This window comes from Polypterus senegalus, unplaced genomic scaffold, assembly GCF_016835505.1.
Source record: "Polypterus senegalus isolate Bchr_013 unplaced genomic scaffold, ASM1683550v1 scaffold_985, whole genome shotgun sequence".
NCBI lineage: Eukaryota > Metazoa > Chordata > Cladistia > Polypteriformes > Polypteridae > Polypterus > Polypterus senegalus.
The window spans coordinates 25,733-38,575 of NW_024378808.1; the positions used below are offsets into that span (position 1 = coordinate 25,733).

At 44.6% G+C, this 12,843-nt stretch overlaps 1 protein-coding gene across 1 annotated transcript; it reads left to right on the plus strand.

Annotated features, from left to right (window-relative positions):
* The first annotated feature begins 311 nt into the window (after positions 1–311).
* Positions 312–11,346, plus strand: LOC120519685 (zona pellucida sperm-binding protein 4-like). The gene is made up of 10 exons (XM_039742564.1): positions 312–564; positions 8,972–9,145; positions 9,220–9,407; positions 9,686–9,783; positions 9,858–9,985; positions 10,136–10,325; positions 10,402–10,549; positions 10,711–10,786; positions 11,003–11,125; positions 11,225–11,346. Exons 1-10 carry the CDS (start codon positions 312–314, stop codon positions 11,344–11,346), a joined length of 1,500 nt encoding a protein of 499 aa, XP_039598498.1.
* The last annotated feature ends 1,497 nt before the right edge of the window (positions 11,347–12,843 follow it).

Genomic DNA, 12,843 nt, shown 5'->3' on the forward strand with positions numbered 1-12,843 from the left:
CTGAAGAGAGGCAAAGACAAGTTGGAGGTGGAGCCTAAGACTCATAGAATCAGCGATTGACCATCAAGAGTGGACGTGATGGTTGGGTCGAAGTCAGTGCCACCTGTGCTTCCGGGTGGCTTAGGTGCCCTTCAATCTGCGGCTAAGGTCTAGCAGCAAGTGGACATCATTCCAATGCATCTCATCACAAAGGACCTCATTTATCCTTGACAAAACTGATGTCCCTTGGCCAAGGGGATCATAGCCATATGGAGGAGGATCCGTTGCTACAAGAAGTCAAAATCACAAGTTTGTCAGGAGAAAGATTTAGCATGACCTGTACGGCCTCCCTGGTCATGACAGAGGTCATAGTTGATGCCCAGCCACCCTTGTCCCAGCACATCAGTATTGCTATGCATTCCAAACAGAATAGGAAGCACTCTGGGATGTATGAGGGAGACATCTTCACCAGCACATCTCTGGGACAGGCAAGGGCAGAAGCACCTGCAGTAGCCTCATCCACTGTGGTTGGAGAGGAACATCGTATGACTGTTGAGTTTCCATTGGTACAAGACCCCACTTATGGTACCATGTGAGTCACGGTCTTACACTTGAGAGAAGATGCTGTATCCAAATGCTTCAAGAGCACAATCTTTATTCCAATCAAAACAGGAACAGTCAGCATATTTATTCAAACAGGAACTACCACTTCAATACACGCAGACACAGCAAACAGGCAGTGACAGGGCCAGGTCAGGGGTCGGGTTAGTATGCTCTCCACATCAATCATTGGGCGACAGATGTGTTACGCCATGAGGCTGTGAACTTCAAGTTGCCTCGGTAACATATAAGCAATCCTCGACAGACGCCTCAACTGTGTTTCACCATGCAGCACACAGTATTTATATGGGGCTTCCTCCTGATAGGCAAAGAGCAATAGATCGCCATAATGAGCACATTGATTTTCCAACTCTCTGCATTTAGAATCCTTACATTTATAGATGATTTCACTTTCTTGATGAAATGATACATTTTACGAAGCGTTAATTGTTTAAATTAACTGTTAATAATTACACACATGGGGGTGACACGGTGTTGGAGCGTTAGCATTTCTTTTCCAGAGGTAGTCACGTCGCTCTTATTCCCTGCCTGCAGTTTCCATGTTTTTCCTGCTGGGTTTGCACAGTGGGCTCCGCTTTCCTTCCAAAGAAATGCAGATTTGCTGACACTAAAATGATGCCGCTGTGTATTTGTTTGTGCTTGTATTCACCTTACGATGAGCCCATGCCCGTCCAGGGTTGGTTTCTGCCTCGTCCTCTGTGATAGCTGGAATGGGCACATACCTGGATTTAATCATCTTTTTCAGAGATATTGCAGTAAGGGGTCACCGGAATTTAATCAAGAGGATATTCACATAATCCAGCAGCAGTATACTGATACAAAAAAGAAAAACAATATTAAATTAAAGAGTAATAAAAATGCATGTAAAAAGAGACAATAACTTTGAATAATGTTAGCGTTTACAACCCCAGGGTGGAAGATGAATGTTCTCTTCGTTCCCTTTTACTAATTCATGTCTGAGAAGTAAGCTTTACAAAACCATTGTCGCGGATGCCAGGGGCTACGACCCGACCGGGATGACTTGGAGGACCGAAAGTGGGCATGTGACCATCTGGGATCACGTGGGGGCCACCTTCCTTGTTGCTTTGTGTGCCACGGGTTCAGGGCATGGAAGCCCCACCCTATAGAGGCCCGTGGTCACCGACAGGAGGCGCCCCAATGCCTTGGGGACTTGTGACCTCATCACTTCCGCCACACCAGGAAGTGCTGGGGCTAAGATTTAGGAGGACACTCGGGGAGCAGCCGGGAGAACAGCCGGCATTTCTGTCACGCTGTAGCGTGGCCAAGAGGGGAATGCCGGGAACCACCTGGAGCTCGTCCGGGAGTATATAAAAGGGGCCGTCTTCCTTCAATCAAGGCTGGAGTTGGGTGGAAGCAGGACAAGGCACCAGAGAGGTGTGGAGGAGGCCCGAAGAAAGGCATTGTGAGGCCAGGACTGAGTATTGGGGTTTGTGCACTTATTTGAACTGGGTCTGAGTGACTAAATATTTGTAAATAACTGAAAATAAAACACGTGTGGTGGTGAAGTACAACATGTCCGCCTATCTGTGTCCGGGTCAAGTCCACACCATACATTATGTAAAAGCATGCTTTTGACAAAACAGAAAAATATTTGTGCAAAGGACTTAATGTCTGAGCATTCCACACCTGAGTCTGCCTTATCACGTTTTCCCTTAGCTTACATCTGAACGCCATAACAAACGGGGCCAAGAAATCAAGTTTTGCAAAGGACGTTGAAGAGGCTCAAAGATTGTTTATAATAAACGTGTTGACTGTTATATTTCATAATGATATTAAATCACGCATTCTAGGGGTATATAAACTTGCCCCACCCAACAGATGGGGTTCAGAAGAGCCCTGATGCTGTCATGTATATTGATTGTCAGCTTTTCTGAATCTCTTCTCACTGTGACTCTGCAAAATAAAGCTGGTTCATAACCAGTTATGTGGACAAAGACTTCAGACAAGACAGCAGGTGTTAAGAGTCGCATAGTGTGGGGTCTTCTCAGTCTGTCACTGAAGCTGCTCCTCTGTCTGGAGATGATCCTGTTCAGTGGATGCAGTGGATTCTCCATGATTGACAGGATCCTGCTTAGCGCCCGTCGCTCTGCTACAGATGTCAACCTGTCCAGCTTCATTCCTACAATAGAGCCTGCCTTCCTAACAAGTCTGTCCAGGTGTGAGGCGTCCTTCATCTTTATGCTGCCTCCCCAGCACACCACTGCGTAGAAGAGGGCAGTCACCACAACCGTCTGGTAGAACATCTGCAGGATCTTATTTCAGATGTTGAAGGACGCCAACCTTCTAAGGAAGTATAGTCGGCTCTGACCTTTCTTACACAGAATATCAGTATTGGCAGTCCAGTCCAGTTTATCATCCAGCTGCACTCCCAAGTATTTATAGGTCAGCACCCTCTGCACAGTCACCTCTGATGATCACGGGGTCCAGGAGGGGCTTGGGCCTCCTAAAATCCAGTACAAGTTCCTTGGTCTTGCTTGGAGGCTCCACTAAGTATTTATGTCATATCTCTATTGGGGTGCCCACATTTATGCCTCTGTCTAATTTTGTTATGATGCATATTGCATATTTTTTTTAATCCAATAAACTTAATGTCACTGCTGAAATACTCCTGTTTCCATAAGGCATGTCAGATATTAAAAGGAAGTTGCTACTTTGAAAGCTCAGCCAATGAGAAACAAAAATTAAAGAATTAAGAGGGGGTCCCAAACTTTTTCATATGACTGTATATGATATCCTCATTGTCTTACACACTTGAGTGTTTTACTTGTTGTCAGAAGGAAGAAGGAAATAAATAATTATTATATTATATTATATTATATATTAGACTAGATTTGCATAGATTAGATCAGTGGTGAGCTGATCCTCCCATGAGGATGTTGGACATCTCTGGGTCTGCGGTTCTTGAAGCTGATCCTCCAATTAGCTGTGAACTTCCCAGCCTCACTGAAATTGCAAAGGTGGTGGACCATCTGAGGGAAGGGAAGGCTGCAGGGTTCTGTGGTATCTGTGGGTGAACTTCTCCAAGCTGGTGGCCAGCTGTACTCCTGGCATTGCAAATAATCTTTCCTTCCATTTTGGAGACGGACTTCATCCCAAGTGACTGGAAAACGGGCCTTGTCATTCCTATCTGGAAAGGGAAGGGTGATCGCCTGGATTGCAGCAACTACAGGATGAAAACACTGCTCTCAGTGCCAGGTAACGTCCTTGTTAGGGTCATCCTCAATAGGATCAGTGATCACTTGCTCACCTACCTGCGACAGGACCAGTCTGGTTTGATGCCTAAGAAGTCTACCATCGACTGCATCCTGGCACTGAGGGTTCTCATGGAGCGCAAACACCAATATCAACAGAGTTTCTTTACAGCCTTCATAAAGTGTTTGAGTCAGTTGATCAAGCTGTCCTGTGGGACATCCTGAGACTTCACGGGATCCTCTCAAGGTTGTCGGATATCATGGCCGGCCTGTACACTGGTACTGTGAGGGCTGTGCAGAGAGGGGGAAGACCCTCTCAGGTGATTCTTGGGTCCATCAGCGGTTTGTTCTGCTCTTACTCTGTTCAGTGCTTGCATGGACTGAGTGTTGCATAGTGTCATAGGGTCCAGCGAATGGGGGGCATCTGTTGGTGAAGAAAGATTCACTGATCTTGACTTTGTTAATAATGCTGTGATTATTCACAGAGTCAATGAAGGCTCTGATCGGTGCAATCAAGAGACCGAGTGAGGAGTCTGAGTGTCTGGCCTTGTGAGGGTCCTGATAAAAACCAAACAGCCTTTAATGACTTCTTGTGCACGGCCATCAGCAGTGTGTCTGCGGAGAGAGTGTCGACCTCATCGAGAGGTTTACTTACCTCAGCAGTGACATTCATATCTCTGGTGACTCTTTCTATGAAGTCAATAGATGGATTAAGAGAGAATGAGTTGTCATGAGGTCACTTGATAGGGGTGTGTGGTTCTCCTTATATGTGAAAAATGATGAAGATCCAAGTCTTCAGAGTACTGGTGGTCCCTGTTTGTCAGACATGGACGATATCTGGTGACCTGAGATGAAGACTGGACTCCGTCATGTGTGTTTCTTCAGAGAATCTTTGGGTCCCACTGGTTTGAATTTCTGTTGCTCCTAGAGTCCCGAATGAGGCACATGACCTGCATTGTAAGGGAGCTGAAATCACTAGTTCAAGTTCAAAGTTTATCGTCATGTGCACAGTAAGGAAACACGTTTCCCTGTATAATGAAATTCTTTCTTTGCTGTCCGCACCAAATAACAGAACCAACGTATAAAGATAAACATAAATAATAAGCAGCAGATAGATAATAAGTAACAGAGGCAGCGTAAAGTATAAAAACATAATCGAAGTATAAAGTGTAATGTGCAGTTATGTGTGTGATGGACAAGTCAAACACAGTAGTGTGAGGTCAATAGAATGAGGTGGACCGCGGTTATAAACTCCAGTTATTTAGGAGGCTAATAGCCTTTGGGGAAATTTCTTTAGCCTGGAAGCTCTCATTTCATACTTCTATACCTCCTGCCTGAGGGTTGAAGTGTGAACAGTTTGTGTTGGGGGTGAGTCGAGGCAGATCTCCTGCGGACTCTGCAGTTGTATATGCTCTGCAGAGAGGGCAGTGGGGTCCTGGTGATCTTCTCATCTGTCTTTCCCACTCTCTGCAGGCATCTGCGGTCCATAGCAGTAGTGGTGCCGTACCACACAGTGATGCAGCTGGTCAAGATGCTCTCAACAATGCAGCTGTAAAAGTTGCCGAGGATCTTAGTCGACATACCAAACTTCCTCCACCTTCTCAGAAAGTCCAGCCGCTGTTGAGCCCTCTTGACCAGCTTTGTGGTATTAAGTGTTCAAGTGAGGTCCTCACTGAGGTAGACACTATGTCCATGTGACGCAATTCCAAGAGGGTGATCCTTATTGAGGAACTGAGTGGCTAGACCAGGCCAAGGGTTCGCCCATGTAACACCTGGATGTGACAGATAGAAGGTCATTTCTGGACGGTGGGACTGGACCACGTGTCTGCCTGGGGGGTTGCCAACCGGGATCCCGTGCTGTTTCGTCATGTGTTGGGTGCGGTAACGTGCTGTACCAGTGCATGCTCCCCAACCTGATTCGATTGTCTTACCCCTCACAAAACCCCGAAAGTCATCAAATTCTTAAGCCGCATTTACTTTTTCCATTTCGATCAAACCAGCTCCACGGTCCCTTCATTTCACAAGATGGTCTCTTTTCTCCTCCTCTCTCCCGGTCTTAAGATGAGAAGAATGACAGCACTTGAGTGTTTTAATGGTTGTCAGATGGAAGGTGGGAATAATTATAAATTTATATTAGATTAAATTTGACTAGATTAGATTAGATTAGTGAAAGGAAAACTCTCTGTGATGCGTCAACAGTATTGTTTCACTAATATTGTTCGGTTTTGTCATTCGATCGGTGAATTTGTGCGTGGACAGACTGGCTCATTTTACCACATAATCAAGCGGCGACCAACCACAGACATGTCGGCGATCCATTGAAGCTCTAAAAACGAATGAGGCTGGCGTACCTGGATCATGCGTTTATCTCTCTCGCGGAACGCAATGCTGAATCAATTAGTTTGTGTTCGCCAATCGATTCCCACTGTGAGTGACAGTTGTACGTTACTGTGCTGAGTGTACACTTGCTGGCCTAATTCTTCGGTTAGAAAGAACCGCAGCTACACCAGGGAGTAGATAACACCCTTCACCAGCTTGCTTCAGGTACTTTGATAGATTTGTATACATGTGTGGTATCTAAACAGAAATGAATGAATACAATAAGTGCATAAATACCGATGGAATATATATATGAACATAACTAATTAAATGTCAAAGTTACATAGTATTCAGGAAGAGCAATGTTAAAAATCACTCAACTTTACGTATTGTTTAATCAAACCAGTAGGTGGCACTATTAACCAGAATTAAAGGTACAGCGTAATGCCCAAGACGGCATTCATTTAGAAAAAAATACCTTTACGTTTAATACTGAAAAAATCAACACATTTTAACGTCTTGTAGCGTTGTAATATACAGCGCATCTCTCCTCAAAGGTCAACAGTGCACAGACTTAACAATATGTTCATTCGCAAATAGCAAACATAGCCATAATAACGCTTTGTATACTTGCACTGAATATCAATATAAGTTGCAACATTCGCTAAGATACGTTACAATTCAGAAACAAAGCGCAGTGCATGCGCAGTAGTCCTGTGGGTCGTGTCTTGACTAGGTTCAGCATAAATCAGAGAATTTTGTACTCCCTTCTTTCTGCAGGACTTCTTTTAGTGCTTCGTGGAACTACTCATGCGACTGTAAAAATACATCGCCAAGTAGAACTGTAACTGACTGGAAGGTTGAGATATGTGCTATAAAATGTAGTGGAGTAAAATGTTTCTGCAGATATATCTTCTAAATAAAATTACAGAAAAAAAAACAGAAACAATTGTAATTCTACTTCTTTACTTTCCACTACAGTTGCCCACTTGCCTCCAGGTCCCCATTCAAAAAATTTTTTTACGATCAAAAAGCGTATTGACAATTGAGAAATCTTTTCGTTATCAACCCTTCAGTGGAAATAAGTGCACTTGCGAAAAGTTACATAAGGTAAACACTACATGGCAATTACATAACCGAATACGAAAAAGAACTTCAAAGCGTCTAAATTCGGGAACTAACTGGTTCGTGGACAAACGCAAAAGAAAGGACAGGCGCACGCATCAGTAAAAGAAACGTTCATTTTTGAAAAGATGAGACCCCTATTTTACTTTCCGTTGACATTGCGGTGCCCTTGTGTGTGAGAAGCAAAAGTGGGGCGAAATAACGAAGAGAAATCCGTACTGCAGCAGGGGTGAAATTTAAAGGATTGCCAGAGGGACCTGAACACCATCTATAAAATAGTAACTCTAAAATAAATCCCCTTCATTCCCTACAGCTACTGAAAAAAAAAAAAAAAAAACAATAATAATAATTGGATTTGCAGCACGGTGACTGCATACGTTAACGAGGTGCACTATAAATTTGCCCGTTATTCGCTAGGATTCCCGTTGTCAGGAAACTCATCTCCAATAGAACATGCGTGCTAAACAATGAAATAAAATAAAGGGTTAAAATGAAACGCTAAAAATGAAGAGAGAAAGAGGAAATTGGGAATAGATGTTAAAAAAGTTGAACCATGAGAATGAGAAAGATATTTTTTATGGAGAAGTTTTTTTCTTCTACATCATTTCCGCAAGAAATGTCAATTAAAACAATACGGCTGATCTAACTTCTAGTCATTTAGTTTCCAAAATTCAAAAACGTTTTTTATTAAAAAAAAAAAAGAAATTCATCAAGACCCCATGTCTTTTTATTTATTTATCAGTACTTACTTAACGGGTCATTCCCAAACCTTACAAAGCCCCTCTTTAGAAATATTCTTACCCGTAGCTGTCACGTTTCTCCTGTTTTTTTCTTAGTTGATATATCCTGATTTCCCTCATTAAAATAACAGATCGCCTTGCTGAGCGGTCACTTCTACGCGGTCTTCTACTGGACATATCAATCCGATGTCGTGAAGTGCTGATTGCTCAATAAAGCCGCACGAGCAGAAGGAGAGCCTCCGACTTCCCGCGCTCCATTCTCTCGCCTTCTCACTAACGAGTCACTTGCGCGCGCCGCCGCCGCTGATGATTTAAACCTGCGCTCGGGCGCTCTCTTGTTCATGTAGTGCTCCTGTTTGGTGAATTCACAGCATGGAGCGTTTGGATTGTTGGTGCTTTTGCTGGCTGGTCGTTTGCTTGATGGGGGTGCAGTTTGTTTATGCGGCGTCAGGAGACGTGACCAGAAATTGCGATGGTGACAAGACGATGATGCTGTCATTTGCCGGCTCTCCGACAGCTTTTCTTCAAAGTGAGTGCGGCGTGCCCTTTGCACTGGGACTTGTCAGCGTCTGCGTATTCCAGTAAAGCTAGTAAACTATCTTTTTCAGAGACGAGTGGTGGACTGGTAAAGGTGACCAACAATCTACTAGGAGTTTTCATCCATGAAAAGTCTGGCCGCACTACACTAACTGTGCCTTTTTCTTCAACGTACGGTTATGCGTCTGAGAAGATTAGTAGCGCCGACGCTTCAGCCGTTGGTTGCTGCTTTTAAATTAGGCTCAGACCACAAATGACATACAGCTTCTTTTCCTCACGTTAGAGCTCCCAATACGTCGTGACCATTGCCGTTGGATCTCGCTCAAATATGAAAACCTTCACATGCCCTAAGCCAGGTATGCTTCTGTTCAGAGTTGGCACCTGCCGTGTCCAACTTTATTTTTAAAAGTGTGGTGGTTTTCTTTTCTTTTTAAAAAGAAAAACGCCGTCTTGTAAGTGCTAAGATCCTGGTCAACGAAAGATGTGCATTTGCGGACAGTGAGAAGCTCCCTTGTGGAGGGTCTTCATCCATCACTCAAGCTGACTGTGAATCAAACAACTGTTGCTATGATTTGAACAGCAGCACCAGTCCATGCTACTATGCCAATGATGGTGAGTGGTTGGAGAGTGCGAGTGAGCAAAGGTGGCTGCTACTGGATATTCATGCTTGTGTTTGGTTTGGCCAGTGACTGTGCAGTGCACCCTGGATGGCCAGTTTGTGGTGGTGGTGTCTGAGAATGTGACCCTTCCTTCCCTGGATCTTGGGTCCATCCAGTTGGTGGACAGCAGTTCCCCCAGCTGCAGCCCTGTGACCAGCCTGTCCAGCTTTGTCCTGTACCAGTTTCCAGTCAGTGCCTGTGGCAGCACAGTTCAGGTGAGACTCCATCTTGGTGATGTGCAGTAGCAAGCACTCTGTCAACCATAGGAAGCCAGAGAGCTGAGTAGTCAGATCTCTGTATTAGACCTGATGGCTTGTGGTGGATCTAATATTAGTCCTCATTCTGTAGTTCTTCTGTCCTAGTAAAGGGGATCAGGTTTGTTCTAAAGTTTTTGGACCATACAGACCTTAGAAATGTCTTGCTGATGTGCTAGAAATTGAAATCCCCTGCAATGACTTGATAGATTGCAGTAATTCTAATGTCCCTGTTTCAGCTTTCTGGTGGCAATGTGACCTACCAGAACACCATGTCTGCTGCCATTACTGTGAGGAGTGGTCCAGAGGGCTCCATCACCAGGGACAGTGTCTACAAGTAAGGCTTCTGAACCTGCTTCCTCTGACCCTAAATGTGCTCTACCTGCTATGATGTGGTGTTTCTCTCCTCAGGTTATTCTTCCAGTGCACCTACTCGGGAAGCCAGGATGTGCAAGTGGAGGCTGAGGTGTATACTGTGGCGCCACCTCTTCCAGTAGTAGAGCAAGGGCCATTTGACCTGGAATTGGTCATTGCTACAGGTACTGTTGGGTGGGGTCCATGATCTTCTTCTTATTTCCATTCCTTTCACAGAATGGTTTGAAGGTACAAACCTGGTAAATTTGTAGTTACAAGAATCGTATGGTTAGGGTATGCAATTTCCAGTAATTTCTGCTCTTTTCCATGGTCAGATTCCTCCTATGGCTCCTACTATGTGGATGCGGACTACCCAGTGACCAAAACTCTGAGGGATCCTGTGGCTGTGGAAGTGCACATCGTGAACAGGACTGACCCTAACCTTGTGCTGACTCTAGGGGACTGCTGGGTCACTCCAGGACCTTCTGCTTCCAGCCAGCCCCAGTGGAGCCTTCTGGTGAATGGGTAGGTGACCACCTTGTGGGAGGGTGAGGTGAAGAGGGTGGCTGGTCCATGCTAACTGGAGGTCTGTTTGTCCCAGGTGCCCATACGCAGGGGACAACTATTTGACTAGTTTGGAGACAGTGGACAGCACATCTGGAGTAGTCTACCCAAGTCATTACAAGAGATTTGTGTTTGAGATGTTTGCTTTTGTGGACCCTGTAGCTCGGCAAGCCTTGGCTGAAAAGGTGGGTGTTTTTGTGGCAAAGGGTAATTCTGCCTTGTTTCTGTGGTCTTGCTTGAAATACACCCATCTCCAAACTGAAACCAGAGTATGGATCCACACCAGTGAGGTCTGTACTTTTCTGCTGTGTGGTTTCACGATTGTGTCCCTGGCTTTTCTCTGTAGATCTTCATCTACTGTGTTGCTGCTGCCTGCTATCCCTCTGCCACAGACCCCTGTACTCAGAGCTGCCCTGTAAGAAGTAAGTAGCCCATGGCAGTTTGTTTTGTAGAACATGGTGTCACAGTTACTCCAGTAACAGTGCCTTGTAATTAAAGCTTTGCACAGACACCACAGCCAAAACCGAGTGGTATGGAGACTGCTTGCCTTGTAGACATGGGGTGTGAAATCTGGTTGACTGCCTGGTAAAGGGGGCTCGGTGTGTGAAGCTAAACCCAACTTTTTTTTTCTCCCCCAGGATCTGGCAGAGCTGCAGACAAGGTAGCCCAAATTGTTTCCTCCAGGAAGAATATGCTCATTCACAGTGGTCCTGTGGTCTTTGTGGCTGATGGTATGCAAACATCCAGACTGGGGCAGAAAGGTAACCATCTTGATCCTCCTGGAGTAGTCCAGAGTTCTGCTTGAGGTCTTCATCCTTGCTGTATGGCTTGGAGAGTAAATGTCCTTTGTCTTCCCACAGCCTCTCTTCCCACTGGATACCTGGTACTGGGAGCTGCAGCTGCCATGTTGATGGTGATCTTGGTTTTAGCTATAGTTGCTTTGAGAAGGTTGAACAAGCAGAAAGTGAATCTGAAATTTTAAATAAAAGGCTCTTCATGAATGGTTGGAATCTTGTGCAAATTTTAAATGGAGTGACACCTGTGGGTCTTGTGTCTAAAGCTCTAGCTGTCTATTTTTGATTTATGAAATTGGTGACCTACATTTCAGCTGTAACACCACCCTTGAACTCTTTTGTTGCATTTATTGCTGGCCTCCTTTTACTTCTCACATCCCATCTTTGCCAAGTCTACTCAAGGAGTGCTTTTAATGGATTGTTGGACGACCAGGGAACTGTCTGCTTGTACAGGAGTGCCTTCTATTAAACTCTGTCTCAGCTACCCTCTATACCCTGAGCAGCTCATGGTATAGCATGGAGGCTTTGAGCTGACATTAATCTTTTTCTGGGATCCTTTGTTTCTACAATGGGCAACTTTCATTTTCATATTGGTGATGCTCGTTGGCTAACCAAATGCACCAGTATGGCTGCTTTAAAGGTTGGCATGGCTTGATTGGCTCAATGATCAGGGTCCGGCCCGTTGTGCCTCATGTCACTAGGCACTACCAGCCCATCCTGTGGGTTTCTTGGAGCTATTGTGCAAAAGTACCTGTAATTGATTTAAAGTCGTGCCGTCTGCTACATGTGTTACATTCCTGCTCATTGCATATAACCAACAAGTGAACTTTGTTAGGTGTGTGGTTTTTAAGCACACCATCTCTTTTCAGCTTTGCTCTTTGTTGCCAACATCTGCCAATTCATCCTTGGGGATGGTGTTGGAGTGACTACCTGTCCTTCCATGACTATGTTGAAACATTTCCTTATTCTTGATTCACTCTGTAGCATATCAGTAAGGTGAGATTGTAGCTGACTGTGCAGCCCAACATCTGGTCCAAGCTGTGCTCTTGTCACATCTGGAATACTGCAACTCTCGGCTGCTGGGAGTGCAAATGAAATGGCATTTCGTGTTGTGCCCTCCTCAGTTGGTTGGTGTCACACCTTATGTTTGGTTTCTATCAGCATTGAATACCTTTTATTTAAATTCTTGATTGTCAATGGCTAATAGACAGAGTCGCAAAAACCGGCTTACACTCTTTGAAGAATTGTAAGGCCAGGTATATACTGCATGTTCCAGTGGACGCTCCGGCTAAACAAGTGTTACAATGTTTATACAGGGTGGGCCATTTATATGGATACACATTTAATAAAATGGGAATGGTTGGTGATATTAACTTCCTGTTTGTGGCACATTAGTATATGTGAGCGGGGGGAACTTCTTCAAGATGGGTAGTGGCCATTTTGGATTCAAATTTTGTTTTTTTAATAGGAAGTGGGTCATGTGATACATCAAACTTATTGGGAATTTCACAAGAAAAACAATGGTGCACTTGGTTTTAACGCAACTTTATTCTTTTGTTATTTACAAGTTTCTCTTTTTGCACAGCCATTGACATGTCGCAGATGTTAACACGTGAGGAGCGGATAGAAATTGTGTTGATGTCTGGTGAATGCAGTAACCGGGTCATTGCAGCAGATTTCAATGA